The sequence below is a fragment of the Camarhynchus parvulus genome, chromosome 9, assembly GCF_901933205.1.
Source record: "Camarhynchus parvulus chromosome 9, STF_HiC, whole genome shotgun sequence".
Lineage (NCBI taxonomy): Eukaryota > Metazoa > Chordata > Aves > Passeriformes > Thraupidae > Camarhynchus > Camarhynchus parvulus.
This window is the reverse complement of record NC_044579.1, coordinates 1,100,992-1,125,110: the sequence shown is the minus strand read 5'-3', so window position 1 is coordinate 1,125,110 and position 24,119 is coordinate 1,100,992. Positions and strand designations below refer to the sequence as shown.

General features: G+C 47.0%; 1 protein-coding gene across 3 annotated transcripts in view; it reads right to left on the bottom strand.

The window, feature by feature from the left end:
* Window positions 1–1,840: 1,840 nt before the first annotated feature.
* The window catches only part of LEKR1 (leucine, glutamate and lysine rich 1), a 34,204-nt gene continuing 11,925 nt past the window's right edge, over window positions 1,841–24,119 (bottom strand). Inside the window, exons 3-12 of one of the 3 annotated variants that reach the window (XM_030954451.1) lie at window positions 22,704–22,823; window positions 22,130–22,305; window positions 21,242–21,427; window positions 12,791–12,872; window positions 11,221–11,298; window positions 10,786–10,989; window positions 9,639–9,720; window positions 6,506–6,658; window positions 5,253–5,552; window positions 1,841–3,884 (exon numbers count right to left, since the gene is read on the bottom strand). In XM_030954451.1, coding sequence (XP_030810311.1) covers window positions 3,585–3,884; window positions 5,253–5,552; window positions 6,506–6,658; window positions 9,639–9,720; window positions 10,786–10,989; window positions 11,221–11,298; window positions 12,791–12,872; window positions 21,242–21,427; window positions 22,130–22,305; window positions 22,704–22,823 — 1,681 coding nt within the window. In that variant the 3' untranslated portion in view covers window positions 1,841–3,584. Of the gene's footprint in view, window positions 3,885–5,252; window positions 5,553–6,505; window positions 6,659–9,638; window positions 9,721–10,785; window positions 10,990–11,220; window positions 11,299–12,790; window positions 12,873–21,241; window positions 21,428–22,129; window positions 22,306–22,703; window positions 22,824–24,119 lie in introns of those variants that run through there. The other 2 variants (XM_030954452.1, XR_004060962.1) reach the window with 2 other exon arrangements.

Sequence of the window (24,119 nt, the reverse complement as noted above, 5' to 3'; positions counted from 1 at the left end):
CCGAGGAGCCTTTTTTGGGTTCTTTTCCCCAAAGGCACACGCGGTTCTTTGTTCAGAACTTGGTGGTGATTAAAATGACCGCTCAGTCCCGGAAAGTTAAAACAAGCCCTGCAGCCAGCACAGTGCACAGGAAACAGCTGGGGAGAGGATGCTGGAACGGATTTCCATAAAAGCCAATGATTCATGGAAATGTTCAGTGAGCGGGGCCAGCCTCGGGCTCCTGAGGAGCTTCTCCCGACCGACACGGACAGGATTCCCGAGCCAGCCCCTCCCCGCCCATCATTCCCGAATTCCCAGTGCCCGCCCCCAGCCCCGGCCTTGGAGCAGAGCAGAGGGAACTCCCAAAATTCAGCCTGGGGGACGCTACATCCCCGATTTCTGCTGCCCTGGACTGGGGAAAGGGATGGCAGGAGAGTGCAGTGCCTGTGTTACAGGGGCTGGAGGGACACAGGGAATTGCTCCAACTCAGGGAATGGCATCCCATCCCAGAGGGCAGGCCTGGATGGGATATTGAGAATTAGGAATTGTTCCCTGGCACAGGTGCCCAGAGCAGCTGTGGCTGCCCCTGGATCCCTGGCAGTGCCCAAGGCCGGGCTGGGAGCACCTGGGACAGTGGGAGGTGTCCCTGCCATGGCAGGGGTGGGGCTGGGTGGGATTTAAGGTCCTTCCAACTCAGCACAGTCTGTGACGATGATGATGGTGATGGTGAAGGACATCTGGGGAGGACAGAGTGTGACCCTCCAGCAGGAAGAAGAACCTGCTGCATTCCGTGGCTCTCCAGGCTCCTTTCCTCTGTGCCTGCAGATTTCTTCCAGGACTCTTTCCGTGGAGCTCCAAGCAGGTACTGCCAGCTGGGCATTGCTCCCTGGAGTGGTGCCAGGCCAAACCAAACCACTTTCCACATCCCATAAATCAGGAGATGGAAAATCCCCTTTGGGGCACTGGGTTCAGCTGCTCCTGCAGCGCAGGGCTGCTCCTGCCAGGACATTTTCCATGGATGTTTCCCACCCACTTGGAATGAGTCAAGCACAGGGGCTCCACACTGCAGGGATCCTCCCTGGCTGCACAGCTCCAGGGGAGGGCATTTTCCTCTCTCTCACACTGAGACTTTCCTTTCCAGATGTCAGCTCTTTCCTCCCATCTGGACCCCCTGGGCCATTCCCCCTTTCCCTGACGTTTTCCACCCTGAGTTAATTCCATGCCTGGCACCAGTGCCTGAGCGCTGCTGGTCTCAGCCACATCCCCCTGCAGAGAGCAGAGGGGAGGGTGGGCCTGGAAAAGTGGCCTCAGGGACACCCTGGGCCAACCCCCTCCGTGGCAGGGTCTCCATCCCCTGGAGGGGTCTGGTGGCACCCGTGCCCCTGCCTTGGCTCTCTGAGCAGGAGCAGAGTCCCCTGGCACTGAGCCCTGTCCCCACTCCAGAGCCTGGAGGGCCAAGGAGAACAATCCATGGGAGCTGGCCATGACCTGGGAGCAGCTGCCAGGGCAATGCCAGATGCTCCACACAAATGACATTCCTGGTGTGAAAATCCCCCAGCATTAATCTCAGGCAGTGCCCTTTTTATCATCCCACCCAATGAATTCTGTGTGTGCTGTGAGGATGAAACCCCTGGATTAGTGTTTCACACCATCTCAGCTGCTTGGGGCTTGTTCTTCCTTCAGCGGGGCACTCTCAACCACCTGTAACCACCAACATCAAATTTTCATGATGGAAATAAGGGCCTGTTTTAAATAACTAAAAATGCAGCTCTGGGGGGTTGTCTGTGAAAGGAACTTTCCCCAGTTTCATTATCCTATTCTTATTTTGGTATTGAGAATGCATAGTACAAAGAAAGACAGTCATGCTTTTATTCTGATTAATACATTTTAATGATCTGTGGCATTGGTTTCTATTTCCATGCACTTTTAACACTGCTTTGGAACTAAGATGCTTTTTCCTGCAGTCCAATTTCTTCTTTTGTAGAAAAACTCCATCTGCAAGGCACAGTCGGGATCCCAGATCCTACACACACCTCAGAGCAAGGTCTAGTGATCATCCCAGCTTTGGTTTGTGATATCCCAGTGGGAATGAAGTGATATCCATGGCAAGCTGTGCACGGCCACTGCTGATCCCAATTTCTGCTGAAGGAGCAGCAGGACCAGGCAGGGGCTGGACTCTCCATCAAATCGTCTGTGGAGAACATTACACTTTTGGGCAGCTTCAGGTGGGAAAAGGATGAGCCACACTGAGGCACTGACTGGGATTCCAGGGCTCCTCTTGTGCTGTCCCTTTGTCCCCTGGGAGCAGGGATGGATCCCCTGCTCACCCTCCTGGCAGGGTCACTCAGGAGGGGTTTGGCCACACCAGGGCTGTGCCTGGGGCTCACACAGAGCACCAGCCCCAGCCCAGCGAGCCCCATTCCCTGCCTGGCACAGGGGATTGATCCTTTCTGGAAAGGGTCAGGGCTGCAGGAGCTCCCTCCAGAGCAGGCACCACCCCGGCTCTGCCAGGGGCAGTCTGAGCCTTTCCAGCAGGGACAGCCCCGTGCCATGGGATGTTTTCTCCAAGGGAAGGGCTGGAATGCTGCCCACAGCCAGCAGGGCAGGATCCACAGGGACAGGTTTGTTCCTGGAGCTTTGTTTGGCTTTGCCTCGTGCCACAGGTCCTGGAGGGCAAGGTCCCTGACACCACTCCTACAAGAACTTCCTGCAGGAAGTGGGATTTCCTAAAATTTCAGGGCTGTAATGAGGTGTCCACGTCCTCCGTGGCACTTTGTGCTCTGCCTGTCATCCCACCATGGAAAACACTTGGTAAACTTTCCTTGACATGGTGAGATTCATTAAATTGTTTGCAAAGCCAGCAAAAAAGGGTCCCTGACATTTCCATATTTTGTTTATTGCTTAGCAGCAGGAGCTCTGGGTTCTGGGAGGAAGGGGAGAAGGGAAATATTTGTTCTGGACTTGGTTTGGCTCCAGGACCTGGCCACTCCCTCGTGCCAGAGCCATGATCCCATTCCTGCTCCCGTTATTTTATTTTATCCGTTTTTATTTTACGTGCTGTTCCTCCCTGGCCACACTCCCCCTTTACTGCAGCTGCTGCCCCAGGACACAAACAGGGAGATAAGAGCCCAGGTGTGAGATGATGGAATCATGGAATCACAGACTGGTTTGGGTTGGAAGGGACCTCAAAGCTCGTCCAGTTCCTGTCCCAGGCTGCTCCCAGCCCCATCCATCCTGGATCCTGTGATGCTGGGCCATTATTCCCTGCCCAGGGCCAGGACATTGGAATGGGATGAACTTTAAGGTCCTTTCCAACCCAAACTTTCTGGGATCCAGGGATTTTCTGATTTCAATCCCACTCATTGAAGATGTGCTGCTCTTTGTGCTCCTTTTGGAGAGACTTTTCACTTTTCCCATCTTGAAACGCGCCCAGCATTTAATTACACCATGAATAAATTATTGGACAGATAAAAGTTACTGCACCAAAAATAAACAAATATTTAACTGGATTTTAAATTGTAGGAACGGATGAGTTGGGGAAGCGTTCCTTCGGAGGCTGGAATGGTTTCCCGGGCGGAGCTGTCAGAGCTGGCTCGGCCGGTGCCTCATCCCGGCGGGGACCCGGCCCCGGGGCTCGCTCGGCGGGGCCGCCCTTCCCTTGGCCGGCTCCAGGGATCCGGCGCTGCTGCCGCCGTGCCGGCCCGAGCCGGGGCCGCGGCAGCCCTGGCCGTGCCCAGGGCCCCGGAGAGGCGGAGATCGCCGGCGGGCAGCGAGCGCGGCGAGCCCGGCAGGGCCCCGCTGAGCCGCCGCAGCTCCAGCACCTGCTCCCGGGCCCGGCCCAGCGCCGCCGTCAGCTCGAAGCGCTCCTCGCACTCGCGGCGCACCGTGTCCTGCAGCACGGAGTTCTGCAACGAGAAACACCGGGAATGGGCCAGCCATCCCACCCGGAGCACTGCCCCTGCAGCAGGGAATTCTGCAACGAGAAACACCGGGAATGGGCCAGCCATCCCACCCGGAGCACTGTCCCTGCAGCAGGGAATTCTGCAACGAGAAACACCGGGAATGGGCCAGCCATCCCACCCGGACACTCCTGGGACAGGGACCTGCCCTGCACTGTCCTGCTGTTTTCTGGGGAGCCAGTGGGACATCCCAGGGAAGTGCTCAGAAGGCGCTCCTGCTCTCCTGCCCAGCTGGGAGAACTGGGAATTGCTGCTCTTGGGAAGGGAAGGCAAAAATGGACAGAGGTGCAGTGACACCAAGGGGTTAATGCTGCTTTTCCCTGTAACCCTCTGCAGTGGGAGAGCATAGCCTGCATGGAGCTGGGGAACCAGGAATGGAACCAGGTGTGGAATCAGATATGGAATCAGGTGTGGAACCAGGTATGGAACTCAGATGTGGAACCAGATGTGGAACCCAGGTATGGAACCAGGTGTGGAACCAGATGTGGAACCCAGGTATGGAACCAGGAATGAGCCCATGGAATCATGGAATCACTCATGGTTAGGCCGTGCAGTGCCCCTGCTGTCCCAGCACTGCCAAGGCCTGTCTCTCCCATATCCCATCCTTGGGCACAGTTTGGGCACAGCCTCACTGGAATTCCACCCACACCTTTCCCAACCTTTCCAAGGAATAAATCAGTACCAACCCCAGCACCAATTCACTTGGAAGAGTTTTATTTTCACTGTTGACCAATTCTTTTTCCTGCCACTGAATTGCTTTGGACATTCCAGCCTAATCTTATCTGCAGTCCCTGACTCCACATTTCCCATGGAGCAGCTCTCTCCTCCCTTCCCATCATATTCCAAGCATTCAGCAAATGTTTGTGGTCAGAATATCCATCAGTTGAATTTCTCTTTGCATTTAATTCATTTTGATGCATTCCTGAGTTAGGGAACATGGCTGCACTGGTGGGAGCTGGGGCACCAGTTCAAGGAATGAGAAATATCCATGTCTTCTACTCTAAAAACTGGGAATTCTTCATTGTTTACTCATGTTTGGGCAGTGGGACATGAGGCTACAGACTAAGAAAGGTCTTGCAGGATCTGAAAAATAATTTTTAATAATATATTTTTCTATGAATCACTAATTTAAGCATTTGCTGAATTAAAACGTCACATCTTTTGTGATGTACCGTATTTAGGAAATGATGATGGATTTGTCTGAGAAATCTTTGCATTTCAATGGACTTTCTGGTCACAGACCTTTGAATGATTTTAGAAATCACATGTCTCCAAGCAAAAATAACCAGGGCATTTCCTGGGTCCTGTTCCTACCTCCTCTTGAACTTGACTCAAACTGTGAATCAGCTGTGTCTTCTCCTGCGTTAATTTTTCCAGTTCATCTGACTTGTGCTTAATTTCTTTCCTCAGTTTATCCAGGAATGATTCATTGTTGCTCTTTTCCATGGTCAGCTGGAACTCAAGCTCACTGATGAGCCTTTTAAGGCTCTGGATTTCTTTTTCCTTGTCTCCATCCTTCTCTGCCACTTTCATTTGGGCATCTTGGAGCTTCTTCTCCAGAATTTCCATCTCCATCCTCAAGCTCTTGGTGGCACTGGATATTAAACCTGGGATCTGGGTGAGATCAGACAGGAATTAATCTCCACTCAGTACCTCTAAATATGGAGAAGTAATAGCAGACAAATGGTGACTTGGGGAAAAAACCAACAAATTCAAACTTGCAGGTCCTCAGAGAGAAAAAAAAGCTCTGAATTTACATAATTCCCTCAGAGGACACCAGAGAGCTGTAAATTAATCACCACTCACTGAGAACACAGAGATTAATTAGTGTGTTCAAGATCAAATAGAGACATTGAGGTAAAAAAAGGGGAAATTTAACTTCAAGTTAAATTTATTGCAAGTCGGTGTTTCCTCAGGCTTTAAAAACCATGGTTAAATATTTGCCAGGTGAACAAAGCCAAACTCATTTTCAGCTCTAAATCACAATGCCCCAGATTTTAAATAATAATAAAACCTCATCACATTCCTTTCATTTTTCCAGATTTCTCAGGTTTTCTCAGGAATTGTATCAAACCTTTTGGAAACTCAGGTTCCAGGTACAATTTCTCAATTCCTACATCAAACTTGAAGGGGATCTGGAGCTCCCAGCCCCCAGTGGTGCCAGCACCAGTCCAGCCCAGCAGGTTTTACTGGCCCTGGAGCTGCTGGGTTCCCTTGGGAAGGGGAAAAATATGGGTGGGATTGTGGCACCTCATCGTAGCCTGAAACAGCCCCAAGCTTTTTAAAAGTGATGATGTCAGATTAAATATAATCAACTCTGGGGACATAGATGGAGTTTGGGTGGTGAAAATACGAGATGAGAAAAAACTTCCACACCAATTAACTTGAACTGGAATAGTTATTTTCAGCTTGTTCCATTAAAAAAAATTAAATATACTAAAACTGTGAAAAAGTACTGTATCATCCAGAGAAGATGACACACAGAGGAGGTTTTATTCCTTCACATTCCCATTTTTTACAGTTTTCTGTGATCTTCTGCCACAAGTTTTCCCTCGAGCATTGCACACCTTCTGCTGGAGCTCCTCGTGCTCTCTCTGGTACTTTGTGATCAGCTCCTGCTGCTTTTGTCTCTCCAGCTCCAGCTCCACTCTGGCCTCTTCCCTGACTTTCAGAATTGCTTCTTTGTGCCGAGCCTCTCCTTTGGCCAGGTCCATCTCCAGCTGGGGGACAAGAGGGGTCAGTGCCATTGTCACACAGGGATGGGATGGGATGGGATGGGATGGGATGGGATGGGATGGGATGGGATGGGATGGGATGGAAGGACCTTAAATCCCACCCAGTGCCCTCCCTGCCATGGCAGGGACACCTCCCACTGCCCCAGGTGCTCCAACCCCCATGTCCAGCCTGGCCTTGGGCACTGCCAGGGACCCAGGGGCAGCCCCAGCTGCTCTGGGAATCCCATCCCAGCCAGGAATTCCCAATTCCCAATCTCCCATCCATCCCTGCCCTCTGGCAGTGGGAGCCATTCCCTGGCTCCTGTCCCTCCATCCCTTGTCCCCAGTCCCTCCCCAGCTCTCCTGGAGCCCCTTCAGGCCCTGGAAGATCACAAGGAGCTCATCCCAGACCCTTCTCCCATTGGAATATTGGGTGAAATTTCTCCAGTTGGAATATTGGGTGAGATTTCCCAGTCCTTACAGCATCTCCAACAATTCACATTATAAATTCAGCCATCATTTCCCCAGTAGAAAATGCTGGATTCTGGAGGAAAGCCTGAAGGCTGCATTTAGGAGAACACTTTTCCTTTCCCAGGCTGTCCCTATTCCCTTTGTGCAGCTGATTCTGATGGATTTAATTGCAGCAGGCTGAGAGCACAACAGGCACATTAAATGCACAACACAAACCTCATTATTTCAATGATTAAAAGCACAATAGCCCACAATGAGCTTAATTACAATTATCTAATTCCACACATTATTATGAGCAGAAGTATAATAAATCTCCCCAATGTCTTTAGGGTAAAAAGAGAAACTGGAAATATTTCATTTTTTTTAAAGCAAAATATACCCAGTTCAGGATGTGGAAGAAGTGTAAATCCCCCACTAAGTTACGGCTTAAAAATGGCTGTATTTGTTGGATGCCCAAAGTAGACTATTATAATAATAACAATATCAATATGAATAACAATAACAATAATAATGATAATGATAATTAATTGTAATTCTATTATAATTATATTATATATAATTAAATGATATTAATAGAATATCAATAATTATATTAGTATAATTATCATTATTAGAAATATGATTATGTAATTAATATTAAATAGTCGATATAATATTAGTAATTTATATTATGTGATACTAATATTATTATATGTAATTATTCTATAATGATGTATAATTTTAATGATTATATAATAATGCATATTATTGATTATAATTATATTATGAGTAATTATTAATATGAATATTTCTATGTTCTTGGATGGGAGTTGGGGTTCTGAACATAAATCCCCAGATTTATTAACTCTACCTGTTATTACAGATCCTGATCACTTTGTGGAGGCTCCTTGACTCCACAGACTGAACAATTAAAGGCAATATACAAACCTGAGCTCATTCATACAAAACATTTCCCATTTAATATTTGAAATTAATAAAGCTGAGATCCAGAACAGAAATAAAGTGGAAGTTGATGTTCCAAGAGAGCACATTGGCCACTAATTGATTTACAGCCACTTGCATGCCCCTCATTAATTAAGATTTAAAAAGCCCAGAAGATAAAAGTGTGCAGCCATCTTTCCAGGAGGGATTTCTCCATGGGAAGAGTGGCTCAGGGGAGGACAGGAGCCCTCCTGGAGGTGCCCAGGGAATGGCTGGACGTGGCACTCAGGGCTCTGGTGGCGTTTGGGCATTCAGAGGAAACTCAGTAATCCTGGGATTCCATAAATAGGCTGTGCTCCAAGGGAGTTTTTTCTTAAATTACTTCCTGAAAGTGACTTTTTTTTTTTTGTTCCACTGAAACCATTTCAGGTTTATATGTATTTTAAACAGAGAACTTGACCCTCTGGTGCTCTGCAGTGGCACCAACCAAAGGCAACGTTGTCACTTTGTCACTTTGTTGATTTTTTTGGCTGCTAAGCTGAGTTTTGGGGCCTTGCTGTGGCTGCATTGTAATGGCTGTGACACCAAAGCTGAAATTGCTCCCTCTCCCTCCCACCAATCTTTATTTTGTTCTCATGTCAGGTTGAAAACCTCTGATTATGGAGCCAGCCTGATCCCCTTCCCAAATTATATCCTGTGACAGGGAAGGGATGAGGTTTCCAAAGAAATGTAACTGATCCTAATTGCTACCAGTCCCCAAGTTTTCCTGGGACTAAATAAAGCTTTCAGACACTGAAACAAAAAATACAGTAATTTCAGTCACCAATTACGTGAGGCTTAAACCAGACAAGTCACAATTATTGTTCAACTCTGCTTTTAAATTTTCCTTCACTAATATATGCACTTATTTTAGTTTCTTATTATTTTTAATATCTATTTTTTATTCTCTTTAATACTTAAATATATTTTATTTATTATTCTTTTTAGTAGATGAATATATTTTTATTTCTTATTCAGTTCAGGGTTTTCTGGTGCTCATGGGCAAAGCTGCAGATGAAAACATGGCTGACATGGTGGCAGCTGTTCATGGGAAGCAGCTTCCCAAATCCCACTGGAAGAGGCTGCCAGGAGAGCTCCTTGGCCAAAGGATATTCTGGACAAGCTGTGGCTGCCCTGGATCCCTGGCAGTGCCCAAGGCCAGGCTGGGCAGGGTTTGGAGCACCTGGGACACTGGGAGGTGTCCCTGCCACGGCAGGGGTGGCACTGGATGGGGTTTAAGGTCCCTCCAACCCAAACCAGGCTGGGATCCTGGGATTCCATGAACTTGAGCCAACATTAAATGTGCTTTTGGAAACAGGAGGCTCCCCAGACAAACCGGGAGTTCAGGGCTTTGAGGCCCCAGCAGACCCAGAGGCCAAAGACAAACAAGATTTGTGTGCTCCTGACAGAATTTTTGGCTGAATCGCTTCCAAACCAGGCTGTGTGTGATTCCATGACTCCACCACACGTGGCACTGGGGGAGATCATTCCCTCCTTTCCTTTTCCAGTGCTCTTTGTGGAACTGGAACCCCCAGAGCAGAGCCCCCCGAGTCACCTTGTCCCTCCAGGAGTCCTCGCTCTGCACCTTCTGCCTCAGTGTCTCCTGCAGCTGCTCCGTCCTGCTCTTCAGCAGCTCCCTAAAAACACAAATTCCATGTAAACCCGGGCTCTGCCCACACTGCTGCAATGCCCTTGCCTTGCAATGAAGTCCTGCTCGTCCTTGCCCCAGGAATCACCACTTGGGATCTCCACCACACCCTCACGTGCCTCCTGAATTTCATGTTTGAATTTAATGTTTTAAAGAAAATACAGTGCTTGATCTTCCACTTCAAATGGCATTTTAATACTTCTTTGATATTTTCAAGACAAATTTCAAAGAACACAGAGAAACCCAAAGTATTCCACCCAGAACTTGTATTTCATGAACTTGGAATATTAGGATCATTAATTTAACAATTGTAATGGGTTTGGACTGAACAGCACTGAGTGCTTTCTGTCGTTCAAGGTACTGTTTGTACGTGGGGCTTGTAGGGCAAGACTCCTGGAGAGGTTCAATTCCTGTCATTGATGTTGTTAACAACTTGTCCACCTCAAAAATGCCTCAGTATTCCCTGAGCCAGGCTCTTGGACAGGATCTGGTGCTTGGGGAGGTGTGAGAGCAGCTTCCCACCAGTTCAGTCTGGCTCTGAAGGGTCTCAGCTGTGAACAAAGCTGCCATTGTCCCTGGGATTGCTTTGAGATGTGCAAAATAAAGCACTGGGCTTCTGAGGGCTGTTTTCCCTGGAATGGGATTGAGCTGAGTGCCTTTGCTTTGGACTCAGCAACCTGAATCCATATTTATTTAATTACCTGCAGCAGAATCTCCATCTCCAGTTTGACAGCCACAGCGTTGATTTCAGCATTTAGAAGTGCCAGGAGGCACCAACTGTTCTGCATTTCAGGAGTTTGAATATTCCCTGCACCCTGAGCACAAAGAGCAGCTGAGCAGCTGCAAAAATGGGGGTTTGGGGCTCAGATTAAACTCCAACTGAAGCCCTGCAGTCCAAGCAGAACGTCTCTACTCTTATTTTTAATAGTACTTTTTCTTCTCTCCCCTTCATCCAAGTTTTGTCTATCCCATAATAATTTAAAAACCCAATCCAATGACCTCCAAAATCTCCAGAGTTTCCAGGAGCACCTGAGTCCAGCTCAGCTCCCTTTACCTTTCCTGTTTCAGCATCAGCACCTCCTGCTCTGTTTGGCTCAGCAGAGCTTTCAGGGTTTCCAGCTCACTCTCTGATCTCCCAGTTCTTCTTTTCAGATCTTCTTCTCTCCTCTCTTTCTCAGCCACCTCATCCTGTAAATGTTTGCAGACTTGTTGGCAAACAAGAAGGGATTCCTCCTTTTCCTTCAGCTCTTTTGTAAGTCTACAGATGAAATAAAGAAATAGCAGCATTGTAGTTACTATATTCTTATTTATAGACAGAAATAATCATGCCTGGAAAATAAAACATTGGTCAAAACTCCATGTGTTCTTTATGAAGTTAAATCTACTGACTTGACAGATTTTTTAAAATTTATTGCATAAAAACTGCATTGAAATAATAAAATGTTTGGTGTCATTGCTCAAAAATATGAAATATCATTTCAGCATTTACCTGGACTCAGCAATTCCATTCTCATATTTGATCTTTTTCAGTTCGTTTTGACAGACATCAAGTTCTGTTGACTTCACCCTAAAAAACCATTGGGAAAAGAGGATATTATCCCAAGAAATGAGCCTTTACTCCTGCAGCAGCCTGCATATCACTTCTGGGTGTGTTTTCCTCCTTGCATTTTCCATTTCAGGTAAAAAGCCAGGAACAGGAAGTTCTGTCAGCTCCAGCAATGGTTGTTAATAATTGGAAGTTACACTTCCAGTGCCACCTCAGCCTGACCTGGATCACAAATGTTGCAAACAAGAAGTGAGATCTTGCAACACTGATGACAATTTTGAGTAATAAATGAATAAAATGGAACAAATCCCAATTTTGTAGGTAAAAGGGCTGGAAACTTTGCAGGTTTCATGTCATTATGTCACCATTGCACCAATTAATAACCATGGTTAAGGTTCATATTTACATTTAAACAGATATAGAATATGTTGTTTTATTAAACTGTGCCCATATTACACTGAAATGTTAATTTACACTTGGAAAGCCCTCAGAGTTTACTTAACTGTGTTCATGACATCTTTGTTTCCCACTCAATCCTTACATTATCACTGCAGTACTTTGTTGCTAAGCATCCCAAATATTTGCAACTCGGTCATGGTCAGACCCCTGAGTGCAGGAATTGAAAGCAGGAGGTGCAGAGCAGAGCAGCACAAATCCTGAGCTCAGGTTCCAGGGAATCAGGGGCACAGAGTGCAGGTGGTGCTCACGAGCCTGGCAGTGCCAGCTCCTGACCCTTGAGCCCCACAAACACAACCTGGGCCTCTTCAGCAGCCTCTGGATGCCTCTGGATTCTCCTGGAGGTGATGTTCCCGAGCTGCTCCAGTGCCCACGGAGGTTTTCAGCACTCAGCTGTGGAATTTGTAATGTTTTGTGGTGCTGGGGTGTCAGGCTCCTGCTGTGGGAGTGTTCTGAGTGCTGGGGATTGCTCTGGAAATGGGAGAAAATCCTGCAGTGGTTTGGGTTGGAAGGGACCCCAAAGCCCATCTTGTTCCACCCACACTTTCCACAGACCAGGTGGTTCCAAGCCCACCCAGCCTGGCCTTGGACCCTGCCAAAGATCCAGGAACAGCCACAAATTCCCTGGAAACCTGTGCCAGGCCTGCCCACCCTCGCAGGGAACAATTCCTAATTCCCAATATCCCACCCAACCCGGCCCTCTGGCAGTGCTCTATCACTGTATATTCCTTCCCTCCTACACAAAAATGTGTATATACACATTTTATGCTGAAGTTAGGTGGATTTCCCAAAATGCCTCGTACACCTGTGTGTGAGGTGAGGCACTGCATCAGGCTCCTTATCCCTCCTCTGCAGTTCCAGCAATCCCTGCTGCAGGAAGCAATCCCTGCTCCCACAGCTCAGGCAGGTGCTTAGAAATAATCATAGGAAGATAAAATAGTTCCTCTGTTGGTCAAAACCTTCTCAGAGCTTTCTGACAAGCAGCACTTGCTGGAAGAAAAAAGTGGTTGATGTGTTTTATGTGCAGTGGGAAGCAATCAAGGAATGGGAATCTTACAGCAACAGCTTCTTGTAGTGGTCCATCTCTGCTGTCACCTTCTGCAGCTGCAGGCCAGCTGTCTCCACCTGATTTGTTAAATCTGAAAGCAAAAACACCAGGTTGTGCCTCTGTTAATGTTAAATTAATCCACTTTAGTGGTTTGTTTCCAGGTGGGACCTGCAGCTCCTCGCTCCCACCTCAGGCAGAGCAGGGCACACGAGCAGAGTGTCTTTACAGCAAAAAGCTGGGGTTTGTTTGTGTGTTTGGGGCTTTTTATCCCACCAGAAAACAGCAAATTCAACTACACTGAAACATGAAATCAGATTGTTTGCTTTAAATCAGATTGTTTGTACATAAAGCCAAGAGCAAACAGATGCAGGAAGGTGGCCCCAAAACTCACCTGGAATTCACTTCATCTGAAACCCTGGCAGTAATAAAATGGTGTTGTACTTGTCTTACTCTCTATGCATTATCTTTCAGAACACATCACCTCAGCTCCAATCAGCCACTGCCTTTTTCCCAGTACAATCCTGATTTTTTAGTTAAATTATCTCATCTGGTTTTGTGTGCCTTATATCATCCTTTTCTATGCTTTTAAACCCTGAGAACAGCCATAACTTGCACATGTGAAGCCCTTTAAACTGAAGCAGCAGCACACGGCTTAATCAGGTTTTCATCTCCATGAACATATCACAGAATCATGGAATGGCTTGGCTTGGGAGGGACCTCAAAGCTCCTCCAGCAGTCCCAGCTCCCTTTCACTGTCCCAGGCTGCTCCCAGCCCCATCCTGGGACACCTCAGGGATGGGGCAGCCACAGCAACTCGGGCATCTCTAAATATCCTCATGAACAAGGGCTGCCTTTCCAGAAAACCTAGGAATGATTTGAAATCAAAGTTTCTACCAAAAGGACAGTACCAAAAGATACATGGGGAAAAAAAATCCAATGACAAATCATTGCAACAGGTCTGGAAGTGAAAGGAAAAACAAGATTATTCCTCAGAAAGTACCAGCAAACAAAGTGAGGTGACCTTGTCTCTGAAGGGAACAGCTCCCAAGACAGTCCTTCAAAGCTCCCTGATGTATCTTCCCAGAAGCCAAACCTGTCATTCCTGTTCTTAAATTTATCATTTCACCCCAATTCCCTGAATTTCTGCAACTTCTCCCACGTGTCTGTCAGTCATTTCCAGCAATGATGATGGGTGACCCCAGTGTGGGATTTCCTGCCAGCCACACCTTATCTTGATAAATCCTGCATGTGGAAGAGTCCCCTCTTTTCAGCAAAGGGAAAAGGAAAATTGTTCACAAGACTACAACAAAAAGAAATTCAGGGAGAGAATTATACAGGGTAAAACACACAGGACCTGTCAGATGCATTCCCAAACGATCAGCATTTATAAACAGCTTTTTGAAGAGAAAAGTAAAATTTCTTGGACTTGTCTGAACCCGTGGAAAAATCATGGAAGTTAACTGTAGAAGCAGCTTCTCCACCACCTGCTGTGGATGCCAAAACAAATAAAACAACAAACTAATCAAAGAACAAGCAAATCAAACAACAAACAAACCAATCATTTTTGTGTAATGCACCTGTGGGACACCCTCAGGTGCTGTCACTGCCATGGGTGGAAGCTGGACTGAGGTGAGCAGAGCTCCAGGCTGTGACAATTGGTGGCACTTTCTCCCTGAGCCAGCAGTGGTGGCCCAGCACCCTCTGGACACATCAGTCCCTGCTGGAGCCCTCACTGGGCATTCCTCTGCCATGCCCTTTCCCAAAGGCAAGGAACCCAGCTTCCATTTCCTGGCAGAGCCTGTCAGAATTCCTGCAGGGAGGGAGAAGCTGTGGCTGCAGCTGCCCAGCAGATGTGAGGCACAGCCTGGGCAGCAGCCAGCCCTGCCAGCAGGAACGTGAGCCTGTGCAGACAGATGAAGCCCACGTTAGTGTGGGTGGACACCAGAAGGAGCAGAACCCTCTGCCCATCCTCACAGGCTGCTGTGGAGAAGATTTCCCAAACAACTCTTTGTGACCTTTTTAAAAATTGTTATTTTATAATATTTCTGCCAATAATTAATAACTGTGGTCTTTTTTTTTTGTTCTGCCTCAGAGTGGGAGTGTGGACACAATTCTGGAATAAAGGAAAAGGAGAGGGATGATGCTTGGTTTGTTCTGTACTTTGGGTGGTCTCTCTCAAAGCTGTTTCCTCTTTCATTCCATTTGTTCTCAGAAGTTTTCATGCTCACTGAGCATGGGCAGGAGTTTTTCATGAGGGAAGAGATGGATTTAATTACACAAATAGTTTCTGCAAGTCTTCTCTAGAGAGAATTCTCACCAAAGGCAATGGGAGCTGGTGAGCAGAAAGTCCCACACCCATGGAGGCAGATTCCAGTGAAAACCATGGTAAAAATGAGGCAACTAATAAGGAGAATGGCAAAACAAAGGGAAACTTGTGCTGCAAACCTGCTGAATAGAGGAAAGTGTATTCAAACCCTTATGTAAAAATGTTCTCTGGTAATGGAAATAAAGCCAATTGCAAAACATGCAAAGCCAACAGAAAGAGCTCACGCTCTGTAATACTGATACTGGGCTCAGTGCTGCAACAACCACCCCGTCTCAAAGACTCAGCAGGCCAGACCCATCTCAGTTTCATTCCTGTTGAGTTTTACTCATTGCTGTGACTCAGAATGGCTCTCAGCAGAGTCACAAACCTTCCAGTAAGCTCTGTGAGCCGTGCTGTGACAAGGACAGGGACTGGGGCACAGCCCGGCCGTGCACGAGGACCTGCTGAACCACAGAAACAGAAACAGGGCAAACTGGGGGCTGTTTCCTCTTCCTTGGGCAGATTGCATCACTGCAGCCCCTGGTGTGTGCAGAGCAGCCAGCAGAGCCTGCCCACAGCTGGCTTGCAGGAATTGAACCACCCAGTCTGCAACCGAGGGCACGGTGCCCCAGCTCCTGCCTGGAAACAGCAACAGCTGGTAAAGTTTTCAGTGAAAAATAAAAATAATAATAAGCAGCACATTGGGTAAGCAGCCACTCTGGAAGCCATCAGCTCCACAGCTAATTCCTAACAGATTCCCAGGGAGGCTGGATCAGAGGCACACGTGGTAGAGCGGTGTAATTTTCTGCTTTTCCTGCAAAACCTACAAAATCCCATCCAATATAATTGCTGACAATTTGGGGGTAATCTAAATAAAAGCTCAATGCTTCATACATGTGCACAAAAAAGATTATTTCCCTGTAGTTAAGACTTCATGGGGAGGTTCATAAGCACTGCTCAAATAGATCACAGAATCCAGAATCCCAAAATGGTTTGGGTTGGGACTTTAAATCCCATCCAGCGCCAGCCCTGCCATGGCAGGGACACGTGGCACTGTCCCAGGTGCTCCCACTGATCCAGCCTGGCCTGGGACACCTCCAGGGCTGGAGCAGCCACAGCTTGAGGCTCAAAGCCATCTGCCATCCAGGGCTGGGATCCTCCACCCTCCTCTGGGTGCCCTCTCAGCACCAGGGACCAGCCTGGAACCCAGCCCCTCGTGCTGGATTTCTCTGGGATTCTGGGAAATAGGAAGTTGTAGCAATTATTTAAAACTTAATTAATAACTACCCCTTGTATGGGCCCTGAATTTGGCCAATCAGCTGTGCCAAAGGGGGCAAAACCATTTAATTTTTCTCAGAACACTAATTCCAGGCAAACTCAGACGTACACTTAACACAGATAGTTCCCAGTACATTTATTTAAGGAGCATAGCAGGCAAGCTGTGAGAAATATGCAATACATGCATGAAAAATTACAGTGTCAGAGCAGGAAAACGTTGCCTCACCACGTGTTTCTAAGGAGACCAAAGCAATGAAGTAACAGCCCAAGGCCCTGCACAGGACAGAACTAATTCTTTGTATTTGTAATAGCTCATGTCCTGTGTTCTCTAAGATAAATTTTTTTGTCTACACAACAAAGTCCTTCTTCTAATTTGTGACTCACAAAAGTCTGGAAGGAGCCCAGGGATGGACTCCAGATTTAGATCCTTTGTGGAGACCTCACCAGTGCCATCAGGAAGTGTCCAAATCACCCAGAGCTGCCAGGAACTGGGGGGAAGTGCCAGCAGAGGAGTGACTGAGGTTTATCTCCCCCAGCATACGCTGCTGAGCACTGCCAGACTGGGCTCCATGGCCCTCTGCCTCCTTCTTCCACCTTCAGACAGAAAACCAGCAGAGAAAAGCAGGAAAAGGGACCAGATTCTAAATAGTTCTGAGTGGCACAAATCAAGGGCAGCCTCACAGAATAAACCAACAACTGCAACCATGCAAACATGACAAAATCCTTAAATAGGGAAAGAATGTTATTTGGGCAGAGCCTGCTCCCCCCCACGTCCCCCAGTGGCACAGGACAAGCGTGCCTGCCCTCAGAAGGGTTGGCTTTGCTCATCCATGGCCAGAGTTCACACTCCAGCACCAAAGGCCTGCGTCTAAAGCCTGAATTTTCTGCCTGCATTCCTGCCTGTTTGAAGGCAAGCTAATTGGGATATGTCACAATTCCTACAGACCTGCTTCTCCTACACATGAACATTGGTTTGAAATACTGGAAAAACTAAACAGGAAAAAAATGGAGATTCTGACCTTAATTTTCCTTGGGGATAAGTTTTTACCCTCAGTGTTTAGGCCAAGCAGACAAAACAAAATACAATAAAGACACATCCTTTAATACAGCATTATGGTTTGGGTTGCAAGGGACATTAAATCCCACTCAGTGCCAAGGCAGGGACACCTCCCACTGCCCCGGGTGCTCCAACCCCAATGTGCAGCCTGGCCTTGGGCACTGCCAGGGATCCAGGGGCAGCCCCAGCTGCTCTGGGAATCCCATCCCAGGCAGGAATTCCCAATTCCCAATCTCCCATCCATCCCTGCCCTCTGGCACTGGGAGCCATTCCCTGGCTCCTGTCCCTCCATCCCTTGTCCCCAGTCCCTCCCCAGCTCTCTGGAGCCCCTTCAGGCCCTGGCAGAGCTCTGAGCTCTCCCTGAAGCCTTCTCCTCTCCTGGCTCCAGAGGAGAACCTGGATTCCTGCTTTTCCTCTGGAAGCAAAGTGTGTCCCTTCTCTCAGTCACTCTCTGCAGCCTGGTGCCAGCCCCAGCAGGGAGCTGGGATTGTTTGCCATGGATTCCTGTGCCTCCTCTGGCACTCAGGCTGCTGGAAAGCTCTAACGAGCCTTTGCCTCACTCCCTGCTCCAGCAGCAGCCCTGCACTGCCCAGCTCTCACCCTCCCCAGCCTTCCCACTGCAGCTGGAATTCATAAAAAAATACATTTCAACAGCACTTGGAGCATGAACAGGGGCTGTCTGCACTGCAGCCTACCTACAACTCAGGAAACTATTCCCCCTTTGCATTTTCCAACCTCTTCAAAGTGGTTTTTAAAGTGCCATTAAAGACACTCCAGGAGATGAAAACACCTCCTTTCCATGAGGAGGGCTAACATTCCCTCTCCTTTCCATGAGGAGGGCTAACATTCCCCTCCCCATGGATGCAGTTTTCCATCATCTCTCATCAGCCTCATCATGGCAGCAGACCACCAGGTTTAGAATGAGAGCAGGAGCAGCCAAAGACTGAATATTCGGATTTTGGGAGCAGCACCAGCAATTTCAACCCATCCAGAGCAAGGCCAAGAGCTGTCATGAGCTAAAGAAAAGCCACAAGGACTTAGGGGAAGAAAAATGATTTTTTTTCATTTGTGATTAAGTAAAGGATCTAGCTGGTAATAAAATGAAAGCAGAAATCTTTTAGGAGCCCGTGCTACTGCAGCCAGCATGACAAGAACATGTCAAACCATGTCAAGAACACAGACACATTATCACCATTATTGATTTTTGATTTGGGGAGTCTGATTGATTAAACAATTGCCCAGCAGACCTTACCCTGTGTTGAGCATTTGTCAAGACCCGTCACCTCCCTTGACTGGGTGATGCTCTGTGAGGCTGAAAAGGGCCTTGAAGCCAACAATCCAACTGATCCCACAAATCCCCTGCAAAGGGAATCTCCAGAAAGCCTCCACAAGCATGAGAGCAAAAAACAACAGCAGAAACAACTGCTTGGCCCCTGATCTTGCAAATGCCTGCTGTGGTGTGAAATAACTGTGACTTTACAATTCTGTGAGAAATATGCAACACAAGAATCCTCAAAATACTGGCTGCAGAAAGGAAAATCCTTTAAAAAACACGTAAATCACAAATCCTGGTAGTTTTTGTTATTTCTGGAGTGTCAAATTATTTCAAAGAGGGACTTTGGAGTAGTTTGTGGGGGGAAAAAAGGCAAAATAAGGCAAAACCCCAAGCTCCCCCCAAAGCATGGACACTCAGGATGTGCCTGATTTCCGCACCCCACTTTGGACAGGACAAATCCACTCCCTGGAACTGGTTTCCAGTAAGATGTTGTTTGTTCCCACTCATTTACTTTAATACAACGGCAAACTCATTTCATATTTAATGATTGTTTCATGAAAAAACCCTGTTTGGTATTTCAAAGAGAACCATTTTTATCAGCAGTGCATTAACTGGGTTTATTACCCCGATCCAGCAATGTGTTCCCTAGAGCCAGACCCCTTGAAATCCTGCAGGATTTGTGTTTTACTGATCCATTCAGGAAGGGTGGAATCCAAATGCCTGAGCCAGCAGCTTTCCTGCCTTGAAACTCCTCCTGGATACCCACATCAAACGTTTTACTGCTCCTTAACAACTCATTTATTAGCAAGTGACTGCTACATTTTATTAATCAATCTTAAAATGCCTCCCATAAAACATCAACCAGCTCAGATGGCATTTTTACTCATCATTAAGATTTTGCAGGGTCCTAATATTCTGTATGAATTCCATATAGGAATCAGCTGTGGTTTTAGCTATGTTTTCTCCATAAAATCTCAATTGTTTTCTATTCCACTGCAAATTTTCAGCCTGGGACAGTGGAAGGTGTCCCTGCCCCTGGCAGGGGGTGGAATGGGATGGGCTTTAAAGTCCCTCCCAACCCAAACCATTCCAGGATTCTGTGATAATTAATTGTGATGGGCTGATGCAACATGCTCATTTAGGGAAGCAAATTCAGGTTTTCAGAAGACCCAAGAAGCCATGCAGGCCCCCCCAAAATACAGAACACATTAAACAACCTTTAAAAGATATAATAAAATAGAGACTGCAAAACCTTCTCTTTTAAGATAAGAACAGGCAATTGCACATGGAGTTAAAGGGGGCAAAGCAGAAAATGGAAGTGTTTGTTTGCCATGCTCATGAACAAACCCTGAACCCATTGTTTGCAGCAACCTCTGGAGCAAACAGAGGGGAAAGGGAACCTCAGCTAAGGGCAGTTTTCCTATCACATAACACAGCAATACAAGTGTTTGATGTTATGATGCATTTCAGAGTGTGAGAGATCATCTGGTGAGATTTATGTCCACTGCTCCTTATTATTTCTACAAAGACAGAAGGTGTTGTTGCTGGAGCTTTTTAGCAGCATTGTTACAACAATAAATAATTCAATAAGAAGATATTATTCTGTTATTACAATCGAATAATGTGTGACAATGCTCAGCAGCAGGGGTTGGTGACTCAGGGATGGGATCTCAGAGCTGCTGTCTCCACAGGTGCTGAAGGAGCAGTGGAGTGACCATCACTGTGAAGTGACCATCACTGTGGAGTGACCGTCACTGTGAAGTGACCATCACTGTGGAGTGACCATCACTGTGGAGTGACCATCACTGTGGAGTGACCATCACTGTGAGCTCCTGCTTTCAGGGTGTCCCCAGGCTGAGCACAGGGCAGCTGGGCACTGCTGTGGCAGCCGGGGGACTGCAAACCCTGCCTGGAGCAGCACAACCTCACTTGTGTTCCCAAGCTCCTCAAATACCTCGGAGCCAGAGCTGTGAATGCAAGAGAAAAGAGACCCACATAAATAATCCTTTTGCAGTGAGTTTTTGTCTGCACACAGCTCCCAGGGTGTCATTTCAAGTGCTGTCATTGCTCTCACCCTTGTCAAGAGCATTTTCTGCTTCCTGGGACACAATCAAGGCCAGATCATTGGAGTCTGGTGTTAATGACTCAGAGAAAAGGGCCAGGCCTGGCCTGTCCTGCTGTTCAGTCCTGCTCTGAGAGCCACAAGTCCTTCCTGGTCCTGCACTCAAAATGAGACCAATCCTCTGAATTTTACCCTCAGAGCCTGATGTTCTACTTAAGATGGACAATTAACAGCAGGATTGTACTCCACCACCTTCATGGTTTCCCTCTTTTTCTTCCCTTGCCCTCCCAGCCAGCAGCCTGGTGCTCCCAGCAGGGCTCCAGACTCCTTGGAATGACATTCCCTCCTCCTGACTGCAGACACCCACCTTTCATTCAGGCCTGTTGGGTCTTTTCACAGCAACAACCACAACTTTGGTGCTTTTAAATACTTTTTTTTTTTCCCCTGGGATTTTTGCTAGAAAAGAGAAGAACTTCTCTTACCCAGAGTTTCCTTCTGCAGCTCACGGCAGCGACTCTGGAGCTCGTTGCCCTGCTGAAGGGAAGTTTGGAGCTGCTGAGTTTTCAGCTCAACTGTGTCAGCCACCTCAGTGAGGTGCTTGACCTTCTCCTGCAGGCACTCGTTCTCCCGCTGGGATTTTGCCAATCTTTGGTTCAATTTGGGTATTTCTGAGGAGGCAAAACAAACCCATGCAGACTGTTGCTATTTCATGTTACTCATGAACAAGAACATCAAAGCTTTTAAATGGCATTCACAGGCCAGCAAAAATAAGTGGGGCTAAATGGTTTTGATGTGGAAAGCTGGGTTTGAGGATGGGTGTGATATTCCTGGTGTGGCACTAGTCTCAAGGGAAATGTTGGATGAGGGATACAGAGCCTGTGTAAGAAAGGCTGAACTCCAGCTCCCCTGGCCCTTGTGGGAGCAGGAAGGGGCCAAGGGAATTCTGGCCAGCCCAGGGCTGCTCTGTGCCCCTTGCAGGCCCCAGGACCCCTCAGATAAGGAGGGCTGCATTTGGCAGAGCTTGTCCTCACCCAGGAATGGGAGCAGGGAGAGCTGCTGCTCTCGGGTGTGGGTTTGCTCCAGAAGTCCTTGCTGGTCCTGCACTCAAAATGAGACTAATTCTTTGAATTTTACCCTCACAGCCTGATGTTCTACTTAAAATGGACAATTAACAGCAGGACTGCATTCCACCACCTTCATTGTTTCCCTCTTTTTCTTCCCTTGCCCTCCCAGTCAGCTGGAAGGGAAGGGGGGCAGCCTGTCCAGTGTGGGGGGCAGCACTGCAGGACACTCCAGCAGCTCCCACAGGGATGCTGGATCCCTGGAGGATCCTTTTTTCTCTTGCCCAAAATGGTTGCAGGATGCTTTACCTGTCAGAGCTTCCTTGCTCATGGCTTTTATTTGCCGAAAAATTTCCTCCTTCATGGCAGCAAAGTTCTCCATGTTGGTGGAGATGACCTCTTTAATACTGTCTAATTCACTTCTAATGAAAGGGAACAGTGAGACAGCCTTGCTCAGGGTGGAGCAATGGTGTTCCAAGGTAGTTCTGCAAGAAAAAATATACCAGATGTATATTTATAAATTATTCTAGAAATAAAACTTGGGAATTGGACTAAGCTTGATAACCACATTCCCATTATCTGGTAATTTATACTGAATTGGGTTACAATAATTCAGGGTATGAAATGTGCTGTGTGTTGAATATATGTATTATAAGTTTCTCCATCTAAATGTTTAAAGCTTTTATACATAAATGAAGAAAACTGGGTTTGTTTCATCATTTCAAACTCTGGTACAGGAAGCTGTACAGTCATTTTTAATTGAGAAATCAGAGTAATTGTGTTTAAATGACTGTATGCTCAGGTTTATGGTGAATCTTTAAAAACAATATATACGTAAGAAATAGAACACTTCCAACATCAGCATTTCTTTTTGGGTTCTCACCTGAGCACCTGTGACTGCTTGTAGGCAGCTTCCTTCTCCTCCTGGAAATACTGCAAATCAGCTTTCACAGTTTTCATCTCCTCCTGCTTGGTTTTCAGTTCCACTGTCAGGGTTTTTATCCTAGAGACGTAAATAAAATAATCAGAGTTGTTTGCAGCAATAATCAACCTCCAGCTTAGGTTTCAGCTTTCTCAGGGCAGGAGCCAGCTCTGTGCTGGCCTCAGGCACAGCAAACACCTCCAGAACCATCCCCTCGAGGTGTTCTTCACCTCTAACATTTACCTTGGGAACTTTCTTTGCAGCACCAGTTTGTTTTTCAGGCACAGCTATCCCCGTGTAAATAAACACAGTTTAAACATTGCTCTTTCAACAATTCAGCACTTGCTCCCATAACTGTCAGGAAATGAATGGAACTGCACAGGAATAAAAGGGCTGAATCCAGTTCCCTTCCTGTGGTACAAGTGAGGAACAATCCCACAGAGCACATCAGCCCCAGCTGTTTTCTGGAGATAACCATCCTGAAGCAGCCTTCCAGCCCCAAAAATACCACTCCAGTGACAAGCAACTGCCAAAAACCAGCCCCTGTTTAAGCTTTCAACACCTACTGCTCACACAGAGAAAATGATCTATTTGTCTCCTGGTGACTCATTGCCACAAGTAAATAAGTAATGTTTGAATAGACAAGAATTTTACAAAACCAAAGGCTGGCAGAAGCACTACATCAGCCTTGGCTTCAATTTGAAACAGCAGAAGAGAATGAGGATGACTTATGCTGAAAATATATAAAAATTAAACCAAACTATGACAGTGCATTAGTTACTGTTATCACACAGATCGGCACCAAAATGCACATGAAAAAAAATATTAGTCCTGGTTAAGAAACCTCGATCTGCAGAGCTCTGACAAAATCTGAACTAAACATCTGGGGGTTAAAAAGCCCCAGAAGCAAGTTTTTGGGGTTCAATTGTGAACCCTGGGGAAAAAAAATAAAATTGAAGACATTCCTGGCATTACCTTTTTAGGAAATTTTACCCATTGCTACCTGCAAATTTCCAGGAGGTGGAGAACAGGAGGGGAGAGATAAAATCTGTTGGATTGTGGTTGGGAGCAGACCTGTTGTCACTCACAAGAAAATGTCCATCCCCTAAACAGCTACAGGAATTCAAATCTACTTTTGCAGCTGAGGAAAAAAATCAGTGATTTATCACTGACCAGTAACAAATCCAAACTCTGTGAGCCAGGGAGAGCCAGATGCTCATTCTCCACTCTCGTTCTGGAATGGGGAGTATTTGAAGATCTTTTGGATTAAAAAGAAACTGGTAAATAAGGAGAGGCACATTTTCTTCCTCTTTCCATTCCAAAGCTGACATTGAAGGGATGTTTCCTGCTCAGTCACACTCTAAAGAACCCATGGAA